This window comes from Astatotilapia calliptera, chromosome 23 (assembly GCF_900246225.1).
Source record: "Astatotilapia calliptera chromosome 23, fAstCal1.2, whole genome shotgun sequence".
NCBI classification, from domain to species: Eukaryota; Metazoa; Chordata; class Actinopteri; order Cichliformes; family Cichlidae; genus Astatotilapia; species Astatotilapia calliptera.
The window spans coordinates 9463701-9481962 of record NC_039323.1 but is presented as its reverse complement, the minus strand read 5'-3'; the positions used below and the strand labels follow the sequence as shown (position 1 = coordinate 9481962).

General features: G+C 37.2%; 1 protein-coding gene across 1 annotated transcript; it reads left to right on the top strand.

The window, feature by feature from the left end:
• The first annotated feature begins 6645 nt into the window (after positions 1-6645).
• LOC113016105 (ELAV-like protein 1) lies at positions 6646-15032 on the top strand. Its single transcript, XM_026158654.1, has 8 exons — positions 6646-6823; positions 7861-7923; positions 9263-9334; positions 9437-9611; positions 12966-13069; positions 13528-13681; positions 13769-13994; positions 14147-15032. Exons 2-8 carry the CDS (start codon positions 7888-7890, stop codon positions 14463-14465), a joined length of 1086 nt encoding a protein of 361 aa, XP_026014439.1. The 5' UTR covers positions 6646-6823; positions 7861-7887; the 3' UTR covers positions 14466-15032.
• Positions 15033-18262: the final 3230 nt, after the last annotated feature.

Below are 18262 nucleotides of genomic sequence, written 5' to 3'. Positions count from 1 at the left end.
ATGAAAACAACAGAATTAGAATGAAAAGAAAAGAATTTGAATGAAAAGAACGCAATTTGAATGAAAACAACAGAATTTGAATGAAAAGAACGCAATTTGAATGAAAACAACAGAATTTGAATGAAAACAAAAGAATTAGAATGAAAGCACGGGAATTTGAATGAAAACAACGGAATTAAAATGAAATGAAAAGAATTAGAATGAGAAGAACAGCATTTGAATAAAAACAACAACGTTTGAATGAAAACAACGGAATTAGAATGAAAAGAAGAGAATTTGAATGAAAACAACAGAATTTGAATGAAAACAACAGAATTTGAATCAAAAGAATGGAATTTCAATGAAAAGAACGCAATTTGAATGAAAACAAAAGAATTAGAATGAAAGCACGGGAATTTGAATGAAAACAACGGAATTAGAATGAAAAGAACAGAATTAGAATGATTAGAACAGAATTTGAATGAAAACAAAAGAATTTGAATAAAAAGAGTAGAATTAGAATGAGAAGAACAGCATTTGAATAAAAACAACAGAATTTGAATGAAAACAACAGAATTTGAATGAAAACAACAGAATTAGAATGAAAACAACAGAATTAGAATGAAAAGAAAAGAATTTGAATGAAAAGAATGCAATTTGAATGAAAAAAACAGAATTTGAATGAAAACAACAGAATTTGAATGAAAACAACAGAATTTGAATGAAAACAACGGAATTAGAATGAAAAGAAGAGAATTTGAATGAAAAGAGTAGAATTAGAATGAGAAGAACAGCATTTGAATAAAAACAACAGAATTTGAATGAAAACAACGGAATTAGAATGAAAAGAACAGCATTTGAATGAAAACAACAGAATTTGAATTAAAAGAGTAGAATTAGAATGAGAAGAACAGAATTTGAATAAAGATAACAGAATTTGAATGAAAGCAACGGAATTTAAAGGAAAAGAATGGAATTTGAATGAAAAGAACGCAATTTGAATGAAAACAAAAGGGTTACATTGAAAGCACGGGAATTTGAATGAAAACAACGGAATTAAAATGAAAAGAACAGTATTTGAATGAAAACTACAGAATTTGAATGAAAAGAACAGTATTTGAATGAAAACTACAGAATTTGAATGAAAAGAACAGTATTTGAATGGAAACAAAAAAAAATAGAATGAAAGCACCGGAATTTGAATGAAAACAACGGAATTAAAATGAAAAGAACAGAATTTGAGAATAAACAATAGAATTTGAATGAAAACAATGGAATGTGAATGAAAAGAACAGATTTTGAATGAAAACAAAAGAATTAGAATGAAAAGAACAATTTGAATGAAAAGAACAGTATTTGAATGAAAACAATGGAATTTAAAGGAAAAGAATGGAATTTGAATGAAAAGAACAGAATTTGAATGAAAACAAAAGAATTTGAATAAAAAGAGTAGAATTAGAATGAGAAGAACATCATTTGAATAAAAACAACAGAATCTGAATGAAAACAACAGAATTTGAATGAAAACAACAGAATTTGAATGAAAACAACAGAATTAGAATGAAAAGAAAAGAATTTGAATGAAAAGAACGCAATTTGAATGAAAACAACAGAATTTGAATGAAAACAAAAGAATTAGAATGAAAGCACGGGAATTTGAATGAAAACAACGGAATTAAAATGAAATGAAAAGAATTAGAATGAGAAGAACAGCATTTGAATAAAAACAACAACGTTTGAATGAAAACAACGGAATTAGAATGAAAAGAAGAGAATTTGAATGAAAACAACAGAATTTGAATGAAAACAACAGAATTTGAATGAAAACAACAGAATTTGAATCAAAAGAATGGAATTTCAATGAAAAGAACGCAATTTGAATGAAAACAAAAGAATTAGAATGAAAGCACGGGAATTTGAATGAAAACAACGGAATTAAAAATAAAAGAACAGCATTTGAATAAAAACAACAGAATTTGAATGAAAACAACAGAATTTGAATGAAAACAACAGAATTAGAATGAAAACAACAGAATTAGAATGAAAAGAAAAGAATTTGAATGAAAAGAATGCAATTTGAATGAAAAAAACAGAATTTGAATGAAAACAACAGAATTTGAATGAAAACAACAGAATTTGAATGAAAACAACGGAATTAGAATGAAAAGAAGAGAATTTGAATGAAAACAACAGAATTTGAATGAAAACAACAGAATTAGAATGAAAGCACGGGAATTTGAATGAAAACAACGGAATTAAAATGAAATAAAAGAATTAGAATGAGAAGAACAGCATTTGAATAAAAACAACAACGTTTGAATGAAAACAACGGAATTAGAATGAAAAGAAGAGAATTTGAATGAAAACAACAGAATTTGAATGAAAACAACAGAATTTGAATGAAAACAACAGAATTAGAATCAAAAGAATGGAATTTCAATGAAAAGAACGCAATTTGAATGAAAACAAAAGAATTAGAATGAAAGCACGGGAATTTGAATGAAAACAACGGAATTAGAATGAAAAGAACCTAATTTGAATGAAAACAAAGGAATTAGAATGAAAGCACGGGAATTTGAATGAAAACAACGGAATTAAAAATAAAAGAACAGCATTTGAATAAAAACAACAGAATTTGAATGAAAACAACGGAATTAGAATGAAAAGAAGAGAATTTGAATAAAAACAACAGAATTTGAATGAAAACAACGGAATTAGAATGAAAACAATGGAATTTGAATGAAAACAACGGAATTAAAATGAAAAGAAAAGAATTAGAATGAGAAGAACAGAATTTGAATGAAAACAAAAGAATTTGAATAAAAAGAGTAGAATTAGAATGAGAAGAACAGCATTTGAATAAAAACAACAGAATTTGAATAAAAACAACAGAATTTGAATGTAAACAACGGAATTAGAATAAAAACAACAGAATTTGAATGAAAACAACAGAATTAGAATGAAAAGAAAAGAATTTGAATGAAAAGAACAGAATTAGAATGAAAAGAAAAGAATTTGAATGAAAAGAACAGAATTTGAATGAAAACAAAAGGGTTAGATTGAAAGCACGGGAATTTGAATGAAAACAACGGAATTAAAATGAAAAGAACAGAATTTGAATGAAAACAACAGAATTAGAATGAAAAGAACAGAATTTGAATGAAAGCAACGGAATTTAAAGGAAAAGAATGGAATTTGAATGAAAAGAACAGAATCAAAGAATGGAATTTGAATGAAAAGAACGCAATTTGAATGAAAACAAAAGGGTTAGATTGAAAGCACGGGAATTTGAATGAAAACAACGGAATTAAAAATAAAAGAACAGCATTTGAATAAAAACAACATAATTTGAATGAAAAGAACAGTATTTGAATGAAAACTACAGAATTTGAATGAAAAGAACAGTATTTGAATGGAAACAAAAAAAAATAGAATGAAAGCACCGGAATTTGAATGAAAACAACGGAATTAAAATGAAAAGAACAGAATTTGAGAACAAACAATAGAATTTGAATGAAAACAATGGAATGTGAATGAAAACAACGGAATTAGAATAAAAACAACAGAATTTGAATGAAAACAACAGAATTTGAATGAAAAGAACAGAATTTGAATGAAAGCAACGGAATTTAAAGGAAAAGAATGGAATTTGAATGAAAAGAACAGAATCAAAGAATGGAATTTGAATGAAAAGAACGCAATTTGAATGAAAACAAAAGCATTAGAATGAAAGCACGGGAATTTGAATGAAAACAACGGAATTAAAATGAAATGAAAAGAATTAGAATGAGAAGAACAGCATTTGAATAAAAACAACAACGTTTGAATGAAAACAACGGAATTTGAATGAAAACAACAGAATTTGAATGAAAACAACAGAATTTGAATGAAAACAACAGAATTAGAATCAAAAGAATGGAATTTCAATGAAAAGAACTCAATTTGAATGAAAACAAAAGAATTAGAATGAAAGCACGGGAACAACACAACCCGCGGTTCAAATCAGTTAGATGTGGCCTTTCTCACGGTCGGGGCTGAAAGCCGACAGCTCGCTGATTCTGATCTGTCCGCGCTTTGTGTTCACGCCCTTTATGCGCTGATTCTACAGCTGTTAGTTTGATGTCTCTCCAAACAATATTGACCGAACCAGCAGCAAAAGAAGATCCAAACTACGCTTCACATAAACATCGTCATGTATTCACTCTTACTTTTACTGTTTTGCTTCGACCACGATGCACAGCTCTCTCTCTCTCTCTCTCCCTCTCTCTCCCTCTCTCTCTGTACTTCAAGAACAGTTTCCCGTCTAAAAATCTGTTTTCTTCATTATTCGCTTGCTTGTTACGCACAAGTCTACCGTTGTTTACAGCGCTGTCGGCCGACGTTTTTTTAAGTTTTTTTTTATATACTTCCGAAAAGAAAACCTAATTTCTGCCGTTCAATACTGAACAAATTTAAACTTTTTTAAATTATGCAAAACGCTTAGCCATGTCTCTAATAAAACCGCTGTAACGTCAGAGGTAATGTTCATGTGTTGATTAATGGTTTTCTTTCGTTTTTGATGTACTGCAGAATATTTTTATAAAATCCAGGCCAGGAAAATCGCCTTCATGTTTTTCTGTGTTTTATCCTCAGCTACTTTGACACAAAGGCATCTGCTGTGATGCTCACACCTTTGATAAAGTCTTGCGTGTGTCAGCTTCCTTTTTCTGACTGTCAAAATTTCCCAGATTCAAATTGAATTGAATTGAATCAAATCGAATTAAATCGAATCGTGGATCGAATCGATTCGGGACCTTGTGAATCGGAATTGAATCGATTCTAGAAATCAGTGACAATACCCAGCCCTAAATTTATCAACCAAAACACCAGGAAAAGAATCGTGGAGCTCCATAAGTGTGGCTCAATTTTGAATACAATTTGGTGCCATTTACAATTAAGAAATACAGATAGTTTCTCTCTTTACTCTTAAAGCTAACAAATATGTTATTGATAAATGATATATTTATCAATCTAAAAAAAATAAACATTTAGTCTGATTTGATGTTACAAATAAAAAAGTATTTGTGTTTTGATCTGAAGAGTATGTAAATATCTGGTTTCAACTGTATATTTGATGATTGTCAGCACAAAGAGGGAGAGAGAGGAACAGAGAGGGAGATGGAGAATGAGGACAGAACAGAGATGAACAAGAGCAGGTGAGACACACATGTTAGTCAAATGGTTGTTTACCAAAAGTATCACCGTATCATAGGTACTCTTGTATCTCGTACCTAGTGTTTCTTTTTAGGTTTACTATTTTTCAAATTCTATATTTATTAAGTTATGCAGGCTTGTTTGCACAACAAGGCTAAATAATTATATAAACTTTTCTCAATCTAAATAGTGTACTTTGGTAGAATTAAAAAAATAAGTGTAGTGCAGGTCTATGATGATTTTTAGTGCTACTATCATCTAGTTCTGATTCTGGTTCTGTCTTGGTTAAGTCATCAGTCCTGATTTTGAACTGTTGCAGTCCTGTTTTAATTCCGGATCAGTTCCGGGTCTGGTTGAATTGGGGTTTAGTCCTTGTGTCTTAATACAGCCCCACCTTTGTTCTGCCTTGCTGCTTAATTAAAAAACTAGTTTAAGGTGTCCTGCATACGTGATATATATTTTTCCCTATATGAAGTCATTCTTTTTTGAACAAAACTCAAAACAGAGCCTATTAATCAGTCATTTCTAACCCCCCCCCCCCCCCCCCCCCCCCCCCCCCCCCCCCCCAAAAAAAAAAATAAAAAAAAATCCCACATGCATACTACCCTTTAGAGCTAAGCCCTGGGTGTTTCAAATGTCTGGCTCCGCCTCTGGTTTAGACCACAATAGGGGCATAATGTGTGTCTGTTTTGACCACACGGAGACTGTCAGAGTTGTGGGGGCTTTTCTTTTTCTTCTTTCTTTTTTTTTTCCCACTCAAACAGTTGGTCGCACCTGTGCGACCTAGGATTTTTTAAGTTGAAAAATTTTGCGACCAAATTGGTCGCAGTCTAGAGCCCTTCATGTGATGAGTTAGTAGGAAAAGTAGGGCAATTGAGCTTACCATTTTGAATGAAAGTGTGTTTCTTGTGAAAACAAAGATTTTCTTCATGAAAATTGTGCCAAATGCAGAGAATTTCATGTAGTGTGTTAAAAAAAAGTGTGTTTTAAAACTGCAATTTGAGTGTAAAGCAGAAATTGTGTTTGTAGTTTAGCAGGATTGGTTCAGGGGGTTGGTGCATCAGATGCATGTTGTAGTCATTGTGTCTGAAGTACAAGAAATTGTGTGTAAATAACTGTGAAAAACTGTAAAAGGTTTTTTTTTTTCCCCCTCCCACTGTCAACAGAGTTCTTGCTCATAAGGGGGTCATGTGATTGTTGGGGGTTTTGCTGTTTTCTTTTTATTATTGTAGGGTCTTTTCCTTACAATATAAAAGGTACAACATTTGCGGGAGTTGACCATCTCATTCTGAGCAGACAGATGTTTTACAGCTGGATGTTAATGTTTGGGTGATGTCATGTTTAGTTTTCTGGTACACGTGTTGTTGGTTCTATTTTATAAATAAAGTTCTTCAGTAAAATCAAAACAAAACTTCTGATTTGATTTTCGTGTTTTCCCAATGATTCCAGCAGGGGGCAAATAAGGAGCACAGTCCTATTTTACAGAAGAGGAAGAAGGACGGGGAGATCTCGCGATACTTCACTGGGCGGCAGTTGGTTCTTTGTGTGCAGTAGGGAACGTGCTTGTTAGGATCGACAGATCATCTCATCTTCCAACTGCGGATCGAAATCTGACCCAATCACACCGGATCACCTGTCCGCACTCCCACAGGTAAGAACGGTGACGTCTTTGAGTGCCAAGGTGCGAGTGGCCGAGTAGCCTCGTGGTGTGTCCGCGGTGCTAACAGCGGCTAATGCTAGCAGCTCCGCGGCCTCAAAGTGCGCGCTTTTATTTTACCCACTTTACCTGCTTACCTATCCACATGTGAGACCCGACTGTAACGCGAACTGGACCGGAACTGGAAACCTACGGGTTTTTCTGAGAAACGCCAGCGATCTCTGTAATTAAGTTAGTGATTAAGTAAATATGTGTTAATCCATTAAGTTAATGTGTTCACCTGGACCTGTGGGCGGTGCTTCAGCGGTTAGACGGTTCTCGGGGTGTCAGGCAGGTAAATGTAGTTCTAGAGCTCTTTGGTTGGTTAGAAATGTTGATGACATTCTCAGACGTCATTCTGATTGGCAGTGTTTGGGGTCAGATGTCATCTTATAGAAAGCTGCAGGTGAGTCAAACAGGCCGAGAAACATCCGGAATCAATGTCTTGATGCATGCTCAATCATCCAGGTAAGTAATTCCCAAAAGGTTGATTCTGTTAATCTTGATGTGGCTTTTCCGATGGGAGAAACATTTCATCCTCATGTAGGTGACTTTCAGCTGACTGCATGACTCCATTGTTTATTCAGTAGGTTAGCTTCCGTTGTTGTGCAAATGTACTGTTTATAAGGTTGGAAACCTGCAGTCAGCTGAGACTGAAGAAGTCACCTGGATGGTGATGAAATGTTTCTCCCACTGAACACGTCCAGATGAACATAATCAACGTTTTGGGATCTGGAATCAACATCTGCACATTGATCCACAGAGAACACCCGGACTTCACAGGTGCTTCTTAATCAATAATGCTACTGTAGCAACAGGAACATAAGATAATACAGAGTGAAATGAGCTAAACTGGGGACCCATCATCAGAGAGTTACTGGTTTGGGTTTCCTGATTGAAACAGATTGAATTCTGATCACCTTCAGTTTATCGAGTAGCTTGCAAATGATAAGCAATGATCAATAATCAGCTGCTTTTGCTATTTTTCCCAGACGCAGTTAACTTCCTGAATCATTTCCATGGCGCAAAGACGAGGACACATCAGGTACCTGAAGGTGAGTGGATCAGTAGTGATCAAGTGTTTTTAACCTGTTCAGAGGCTGTGCTGTGAAGCGGGTTCAACAAATTCAAGCTTTCTTTCAGTTAACCAGCTTAACAAAATGATAGCACGAGGACCAAACATCAAACTGTTTCTGCATTTTCTACATCAGCAGCTGAACATATGCATCATGTGACTTCACACCTGGGTTTCGGCCATGATGTCACCCAGAGGCCATTGAACAGGTTTTACAAATAAAACGATGAGTAGAGGATCTCAGTCTCGCTGACTCAGACCGTAAATGACAGAATCGGTGAAAACAAGGCAGTTCCATCAGATTTAAACCTGCTCCTGACCATGTGATCGGCACGCATTACCACGGTGATCTCACAGGTACAAAGAATGCCACCTTTGTGGCACAGAACTCTGAGCTTAAGCTTGCTAAGTCGGCAATCTGGCTTTGTACTACAAATGTAATCGCAAAGAGAATTCAGAGCTTATCTGAAAACCGGAGCCTATGATTCCTTTGGGTGATCTGGTTCTGGGTCAAGTCGGTGAGACTTTTTCAGGCGATTTTCAGACTTTGAACATTCATACGAACACTTTTTAATATACCTGACTGCTTTCTGTTTCGCCTTCACGCACCGATAAACGCATCATAGAGCAGCTCAGGCTTCAGTGTCTTGCTCAAGGACACTTTGGCCTGCAAACTGCAGCAGAACCACTAACCTTCCAATTAGTAGATGAGTGTCACCCATCCCAAATGACAGAATCTGAATCTGTGAACCTATGTCAGCATGAAATGTAATCAGACTACAGTCAGACTGTCTGCTTATAAAATGTCACTTTAAACACATTTAGTTCAGTTTGGATCTGAAAGTCATTTCAGCCTTATTGTCACTAAAATCCATCACTGAGCCTGACGATTGATCGCTGATCGATGTCATGTAAACGGTGATTCTACAATAACTGTAATCGTATTACACTCATACTGTCACTAGAGATTTGATTCTAAGTTGTAATCTGTCATTGATGGAATAGCTGTCTCTGTGCTGATATATTGATGAGTGGTTGGTTGGACTGACTTAATAGCTGTGACTTTATGAAAGCAAGGGTCACTCAGCTAATTCAGGTCCAGGAGGAGGGGAGGAGTCAGAGGGAACACCTGTCAGAGGTTACCCAAAGTTTAGTTTCCAAAATTCTTTACCCTGGTGGCTCTCTTTCTGGAACAGAAACCCAAGTCTATCTTATCTCAGGGTTAACAAACTCAGAGTTTTAGCTGACCCCAATTCCTGAATCAGGGCCTGGGGATTAGTGCATGTTTATGACAGGTGTGTGTGGTGTGTGTGTTTCAGGTGTGTGAGGTTCAGAACTCTCAGGGTGATGTCAGAGACGCTTCGCTCGCCGCTAAAGGAGCTGCTGGAAATGTGAGTGCTACGCTTTGATTGGCTGAATCTGTTCACTTCCTTTATTCTGGCATCTTTTTGACTTTAGTGAAAGTGATGATGGTGATGATGTAATGACCTCAGGAGCTGTACGATAACGGGTACGGCGAGCAGATGGAGCTGATGGAGGACGAAGACGCACGCACGAACCTGATTGTGAACTACCTGCCGCAGAGCATGAGCCAGGACGAGCTACGCAGCCTCTTCAGCAGCGTCGGCGAGGTCGAGTCTGCCAAGCTCATCCGCGACAAAGTGGCAGGTAACGATGAAAGTACTGCTAATGTAGTGCTGAAGTACCACTAATACAGTACTACTGAAGTGCTGCTGCAGTATCACTGTTAGTACCACTACTGCAGTACTACAGTAGAATCACTGTAGTACTTCTGAGTACCTGGACTGCAGCAGGTGCTGAGCTCCCCAATCGTACTGCAGTATTATTCAGGTAGTACTTAGAGCTGGGCGATATGAGATTTTTTCATATCACGATATGTTTTTTTCATTTCAGGCGATAACGATATCTATCACGATATAAGCCAAATAACTATATTTGTAAGATTTAAATGTGCCGTTGCTCACAAGTAAAATGTGAAATAATCAGCAGCTTGTTTTTATTTAAATATTTATTTCCCATAATAAGTTCAACAGGGTAGATGTACTTAAGGAACATGAGACTTTTTCAGATAAATAAAGGCAAATATTGCAAACTACACAAAAGGCAGCCACTAAAGCGTTTAAGTTTCAAAATAGAACAAACAAAACAGACTAAATTGTCAATTCCACTTAGAAACAAAATATTAATTCTAAAAATAAATCTTAGTTTGTTTTACAGAAGAACAGACAAAACTGACTAACTTTTGTCAATATCAAATAAACTGAGAACTAAAAGGAAATTCTCAATCTCTCCTTGTTGTATAGCTTAGCTTTTCAAACAGTTTTAACAGTTACTTTAGTCTGACAAAAGCCGAATGACGAATTAGCGCTTCCAGTCAGAGACTGAGGCTACGTCCACACGTACACGGGTATCTTTGAAAACGGAGATTTTCCGTTTTCGTTTTAAAAAAATAATCCCGTCCACACATAAAGGCAGAAATGAAGGAAAACGCTGCTATGAACATGCCAAAGCAGCAGGTGGCGCTAGATTCCTAACCGTGCAGAAATGTTGGCCAATCAGAAGTCTAGAAGCCTCGGTGGGAAAAAGTAAAGCTGGGGCATAGAAGCAGAACCGAGTCGTATGTGTGGACGGACAGTAACTGTGTGTATATGTAAGCATTTAAACACTGCAGAGAGTAGAATTAACAGTATTGTAGAAATTCATTTCACCGAAACAATAACGTGGCGCACAGTGTGATGCATGCACCAGTTTATTGTATTTCCAGACTTGCTTTCGGCACAATTTACAGTGCACGCTACTCTGTTTTTTGTCAGACTTGAAATAGCCGAAATACCTTCACACTACGGAACTTCTATGGCTCTTCCGTTCGACAATCTCTCCGGCGTTGGAACCATCATCTGTTTTCTCTTCGGTCACGCTCGGTTGATTTTTCTAGTCGGCACACTCATTTCCTCCATTACGCGCTGGCTCCATTACCCGCTGGCTGCTTCCCAAACAAACACACGTGCGGCTTGGCACTTGTGCTGTACGTAACAAGTCACGCGACGTGATGCTGCGGCTGTGATTGGTTCGGCTCTGCGCTACTTAATTTGGATTGGCTGACCTTCTTTTTTTTTTCTTTTTTTCTTGAGGACAAGAGCGGCAAGGTCTATCGCGATAGCTTAATTTCTCTATCGAGTCAAAGTTATATCACGATACATATCGTTATCGTTCTATCGCCCAGCTCTAGTAGTACTATGGTATTACTGGGGTACTGTTACACACAGTAGTACTGTGGTATTACTTTGCTTACGACTAATGATGATAATTTTACTAAAGACAAATACCAGATTACTTTTGAAGCATTATAAGTTTTACTGTGAATATGTTTTATTTCAGTACTTGAAGTAAATGTATTTCAGCATTAACACGTGTACTTGTTCATGCTTCATTGTACTTTGTACTCCTTATACTGCGAAGTAGGCCACAGCTGTATTTTGCAGTAGTTGTAGTATCAGTACATAGTCGTTATAGTACTGTTTGCAGTATTTCCTGTTCACTGTTGTTTTTTGGGGGGTTTCAAGATGATCAGCTGATTTTGTTTGTTTTGGGGGGGTTTTAACTCTGTTTTTTTGTTCTTCTTTTTTTAGGTGAATTTTGTGATTTTTCTCTCTCTCTTTTTTTTTTTTTTTTTTGTCATAAAACAATTTGGATATTTTTGTTGTTGTAATCTTCATTTTTTTTCACACCAGGTTTAATGACATCAAAGTGTCTAACAGGTACTTAATGCTGATTGGTTACATCAGGGCTGGGCGAACAAAGTAAATAAAAAGTTATTTACTGAATGATTCAAAACAAATTAAAGAATGATTTAGAAAAGAGGTGTGGCAAGAATATGTTGACACTAACTGAACTTCTTGTTTTTTATTTTATAAGAATTTGAAACTTTGTAATTACATTTTGAGGCGACGGCCATCTGGTGATGAATGTCTTCAGATGACACGTGGCTTGGTTGCAGGTTTTCAGGTCTTCTGCCCTACAGCAGAAACAGAATAACTTTGATTGGCGAGCAAATGGCGAGCATGTCAGTGCCTGAGCAAAGAATGAAAGTTTTGGTTGAATTTTTTTCGTCCAGCCTCTGATAAAGGTGTTTTGTTTTTTATTTTTTGTGGGGTTTTATTTTGTTTGTTTGTTTTAAAAAGTATTTTCACCTGTTTGATTTTTTTTTTCAGGCTGTTTGTAAAACTTTAAAAATATTTGAAGATTTTTTTTGTTCTGAACAAGTCGAGAAAACAGTCGTTTTCAACAGTCGTGTGGGGTGATGCAGGATTGCATCCTGCCAGCGTGTAATCGTCAGGTCGTCGTGCGTTCAATACAACCATGTGCAGATGATTTGTGCCGACGGTTTGATCATCATCATCATCATGTGGCTAACCACCCTCATGCCAAAGTAATATATCACCAGTGAGTCATCTTTAACCTCATTCACTGACGACGATAAATTATTTACTTCCATGGACAGATCTTACCTGAACTGGCCAAATCAGGTGAGATCTTACCTTTTCAGATAAAAAATAAATTAATATTTATATTGAATATTTAAACATTTAATCTGTATTTTATTTCAACTCGATGTAAGTGCAGTTTTTATTTTCATCACTTTATTTTCTGTGAGAACTAACTTGTGTTGAAGTGTAACAGGAGAGATGACCTTTAACTTCTTTGTTTGTAGTGAGTTTTTTTCCAAAGTTGATTTTTTTTTATTTTTTTTAAATAGGTGACACTGCAAGGTACATTGGCTAACTGTTTTGAGAGCTAAAACGTGGTAGGTGCGCGGCGGTCAGGCAGCGTGGTGGGTGGCGGCAGGTTTTCTCGGTTTGTTCAGAAAACTGATGTTTTCCAATTGACTGTATGGATCTCTGTACTTAGTTTGAACTCTGTGTTTGTTTCTCTCGGACTGTGTAGCAGCTGTAACAGACGCTTTTGTTTTTTATTTTGTTGTTTTCCTTTGTGTTTCTCTAGGCCACAGTTTAGGTTACGGCTTTGTTAACTTTGTTAACCCTAGTGATGCAGAGAGGGCTATCAGTACCCTCAATGGCCTGAGGCTACAGTCTAAAACTATCAAGGTAACGTGCCACAGGTGCTCTTTGTTTTTCCTGTCTCAACTGATGTGTTATGTTCCCCGGACAGTAGAGGGCACTCTCACCTGTCTGATGGATGAAGGTATTTTCAAACTCTGCTGTTTTGTTTTTATTGTTTTCGCACCGACACGTGTCAACACTGAATCTGTGAATTTCTTCAATTCAGTGAGACAACGTACTGCACCTTTTACTTTCAGACATTAATGATATTAATGCTTTTATTTTGGTGATCAGAGCCTGTTTGGATGCTTTTATTTTGTGTTTTGTTTTGTTTGGAAAAATTGTGGATTTTTATTTATTTTTATTGAATATTTAAAAATTTAAATCTGGATTTTATTTGAACTCAATGTAACTGTATTTTTTATTTTCATCACAGTTTGTTTTCTGTGACAATTATTTTGTAAAGATGATCAGCTGACTTACTTCCTGTCACTTCCCCGCAGGTTTCATTTGCACGGCCGAGTTCAGACGCCATCAAAGATGCGAACCTGTATATCAGTGGTTTGCCACGGACTCTCAGTCAGCAGGACGTGGAGGACATGTTCTCGCACTATGGTCGCATCATCAATTCTAGAGTGTTAGTGGACCAGGCTTCAGGTACCGCACGCGCTCAGTAAGCTCAGGGTCATGTGATGGCTTGTGATGTTTGGAACTGAAAAAATTCTGTTCTGGTTGGCTGTTTAGGTCTGTCACGTGGCGTGGCCTTCATCCGCTTTGATAAGAGGGCCGAGGCCGATGACGCTGTCAAACACCTGAACGGACACACGCCTCCCGGCAGCGCTGAGCCAATCACGGTCAAGTTTGCTGCCAATCCCAACCAGGCCAGGAACTCCCAGATGATGTCACAGATGTACCACGGCCAATCACGACGCTTTGGGGGGCCTGTCCATCACCAGGCACAAAGGTTCCGGTATGCTGACCTGCTCAGAATAACCTGATTACTGTAGTCTGAGTACTCTAACCTACCTTGTCCCGAGATCCAGCAGCTAATTGACTTAGATGTTTGTTACTGTTCGATGAGAATCAGTTAATCTGCAGCTGTCTAATACTTCGTGTGTCCAGGTTTTCTCCAATGAGCACCGACCACATGAGCGGAGGGGGTGGGACCTCGGGGAGCTCATCCTCTGGTTGGTGCATCTTCATCTACAACCTGGGCCAGGAAGCTGACGAGGCCATGCTGTGGCAGATGTTTGGCCCGTTCGGTGCAGTCTTGAATGTGAAAGTGATCCGAGATTTTAACACCAATAAGTGCAAAGGCTTTGGCTTTGTTACAATGGCAAACTACGAGGAAGCTGCCATGGCGATCCACAGCCTGAACGGGTACCGCCTGGGGGACAAAGTCCTGCAGGTCTCCTTCAAGACCAGCAAGGGGCACAAATAGAGGAGGGGGCAAGGCTAAAACTAATAACAGGTGTTTTTGTTTTTGTTTTTTGTCTGTTTTCTCAGTTTTTCCCAGCATGCCCTCTTTCTTTATGTCAGTAAGTAATTTTTCTGGCTGTGTGGGCATTCATCCACAATAAAGGACTGAAATTTGCAGTATGACTGACAGCTGACTGTCAGCATTGTTATGAACATAACTGGAGTTGTATCAATTTCTGCAGGTTTACTTTAAAACATTTGGGGTCAAAGGTTACGGAAACTAAATCTGCTCTTTTCTGATTTGAGTAAAACGTTCAATTGGTTTTATGTACAGTTTATGTAAATGATGTCATGGTAACCACTGACAACTGATTAAAGGATTAAAAGTTTGGACAGGTAACCTGACGTTATCATGTCAGGTGATCAGGTCAGTGTTAGACGATTAGTTTCATGTTGTACAGGTGAGGTAGAGGAATGCACCTGATGAACAGGTAACTGATGTGAAGTCGATTTTCATTTGTTTTATTTTTGTATTGCAGCTTCATTGTGACATTTATTCAGCAATAAATCTGTTATTGTGAAAACTTAACCTGTGTCTGAATGTTTGTCTCCCCTTTGTCTGAATTTCTTTAAACTGTCAAACTTTTTCTTTATCGATGGACACAAAGTGTGGAGTTTATTTTACTATTTCTGTGTCGTTGCATATTCAGTACAATGGCGTGACTGAACGATGACAAATGCAGTGGTCTGTTTGGACAAATCTGTTTATTTGGATCCAAAACATCAGAAAAATCTAGCTCGGTTTGAAAGAATAAATGCCACAAATTTGTCCTGTGGAATTACGCATCCACTGTGTAAGAATAGGTAAGTCCGAAAATATTTTTAATGTGGGAATTTACGCATCCTGTGTGAAAGTTTTAAAAGTTTTACTGGGAGCCAGTTATAGAGGACCACAAGGCCACATGCATTGAAACAAAGAATTCTGTGCTTAAATTATGAATTGTATAATAAATCATCCATTTGTGAATTCATTTTTCAAAATGATTTTATTTATTCAAACAAAATTAAAGTAATTGGTTTAATAGTTTAAAAATAAAAACATTTAAATCAATTTTTCAAAGTGAATTATTAATCCATTAATAAATGAGAAATTGATTTCATAAAAAAATTACACTCAATAGAAACAGATTTTCAAAAACCATTTTTGAATAGAAAGCCCTCTCTTACTAATATTTTCCATATATCGTACTTGTTTAAATCTGTCATCTAAATTCTTTATAGGATTCAATTTGTTGTGCACCAAAATATCCTTTAGATTTTTATTTCTTCTATAAGCTGTAACTTTTAAATTGCTGTAAAGGAGGAAGGGCTTGTTGGGCCATCAAAAAAGAGGTATTAAGAGATTGATTCAAGACTCCGATGTGTCTTGAAAAGGTGATTACAAACTGAATCAATTCACTCTGATTATTCCTCCTAATTGTTGGCTGATCCTATCAAAGAGTGCTTTCACTTCACTTTAAATCTGCCCTTAAAAGCGGACTGAGTAACCTCTTGGTCTTAAAGCCTTAAACAACGCTGAAGTAGCTTCTTCCACATGCATCTTAAAGGTACAGATACGATGGAATCTAATCAATTGAGATTTAATAATACTCCTGAAAACATGTCTAGGATGAAAACTTTTTTATATAACAGTATGTGTCTATCTGTATCCTTAAAACAACAAATAGTTGTTTGCTTTGATTATTATTGTTTCTAAAGAAAACTATTGTGTCTAAAAAGTTAACTTGGAATTTATTTAGTTGAAACTGTAACTTCATTAAAGGGGTGGTGATTGTTCAATTTATCAAAAAAGATTTTGAAAGCTTCTAAGCCATGTGTCCAAATACCAAGGGGTTGGCGATAACCACAATCGTCATGTGACGATCATCAATAACTGGAGAAGCATAAGCACAGTGGGGAAATTTTGTGTGAGTGGTGTTGGTAGCAGTAGGCTCGTGCCTGCCAAGTTTGGTGGCAATCGGAGAAAGTTCAATTTTTGAGCCCCTTAGGTGCCCACTGTGGTATTTAAAGGCCTGTGAGGGAGTGGCTGGTTGAATCATGGTTGCAAGGTAGGACATTGAGGTATGTGTATCATAGGATAGAGCTGGAGGAGACCTTTAGGGCAATATAGCACCTGCTGGATGTAGGAGGTACAGAAGCTGAGTTGGGAGTGAAAAAAAGGGTTCCATTTTGAGGACCCATAATGCATTGGAAGAAGGACATAATCAATTTTTTTTTCACTTTTTGCATTTTTTATATATAATTTTTTATTAATTGTCTGTTTCTGTGTCTGTGTGTGTCTGTGTTTGTTTTTTGTATCCCTCTACAATGTGAATTGCAGCCCAGTGATGCTCCAATTCAAATTTGACAGTGCTTTGACAATGCTTCCATCTAGTGGTGAAACAGTTTGCGGCAAACTAACTGGAGCGTGCCTCACCAGGAGAGAGTTATTAGGGCTCTCAGAAAAAATCCCAGCCTTGGAGATCTTCTGGTGAGAGCATAATTGGAGGGGAGAGTCAAAATGCCCCCCACACAATATCCACACTGAATCAGTTTCTTTCCGTTCCGTTGGATCCACTGTGACTCACCTCTCCCTGTGTTGCAGTGCCTCCAATCTACAGTTCACTAACGTGCCACTATCATCCCTGGGTCTCCCGTATCAAGCTTTCACTCCTGTTCACGTAACTTTCATAGCTTTAATCAGCGTATGCCTCTCACAGTTAGTGTTTCTATGACTATGTGTGTATGACCTTGTATATAGCTTTGTAGTTTTATAATGCCTCACAGTTCATGTTATTAGGATTTACCTTAGCTTTGCCCTTGCACCTGTATATAGTCACTGGCAGAGTTTATCCCACAGCTATTGTTATAGTTCACCTGCTCTCAGCTCATATTGTGTCACGTCCTGTACATATGACTGTTTACACCATATCACAATCACTGTAAATAAATCTCGTTACACTAACCTGTGCCGCTGTCTTGGGTCTGTGTTTTTGGTCCATTCTGTGTTGTGACAGTTTTGCCGTGACAATATATTTAAAGTGAGTATGTAGACCGATGTCTTACGCGTATTAAATACAGGTCATACAGGTGTCCCCTCACTGGGATTGCATGCTAAATGATTGTTTGTAAATGAAACCTGTGAATATTAATTGGAAAGTAGAGTTGAGTCAAATTGGTGTGCGCCACCCCCGTCCTCACGGAGCACCCCTCCCCACGAGACAGGCACCATTCCTGGGATAAAACCTCCAGCAGTGATCCCCCTTTTTCTTTTTATTTGATTTCACTGTAACTGAAAATAGTTTATAAACTAATGAACCAACTGCTAATCGTCATCTGTGAAGGCTGAGAACATGACTACAAAGTCTCAAAGGTCAAAAGGTATTCTCTCTTAACAAGTGAAAGCTCAGTAATGGCCAAAATATTAGTCACATTCTGCCCAATTCTGTTTGCAGATTGCAATTTTAAAAAAAAGAGAAAGATTTTAAATACTAGTGGGGAACTTTTTCAGTTGCTTTCTCCTTCGTGACCTGTACCTACCTGAGAGATCGTGAGAGAAACAAGGCACCTCTGTGTGTGTGTGTGTGTGTGTGTGTGTGTGTGTGTGTGTGTGTTTCCAAGCCTCTGCTCAAAACAGACTGTGAGAGGGGAGATCGAGACAGAGAGAAGCCGTCATCTGCTGGAGTGCTGGTCTGTCTGGAACGTGCTGCTGCCTGGCTACTCAATTTGTGCCTAGGGCCATCCGTCCTCAAACAGTCACCAGCAGTGGGCAATTTTTCA

What these genes read in the sequence shown, in the direction of transcription:
- LOC113016105 (XM_026158654.1), top strand. Translation starts at nt 7,888, where the DNA reads ATGGCGCAAAGACGAGGACACATCAGGTACCTGAAG. An exon ending in CTAAAGGAGCTGCTGGAAAT is followed by an intron (nt 9,335 to 9,436) that starts GTGAGTGCTACG and finishes TAATGACCTCAG; the next exon opens with GAGCTGTACGATAACGGGTA. An exon ending in CACCAGGCACAAAGGTTCCG is followed by an intron (nt 13,995 to 14,146) that starts GTATGCTGACCT and finishes TCGTGTGTCCAG; the next exon opens with GTTTTCTCCAATGAGCACCG.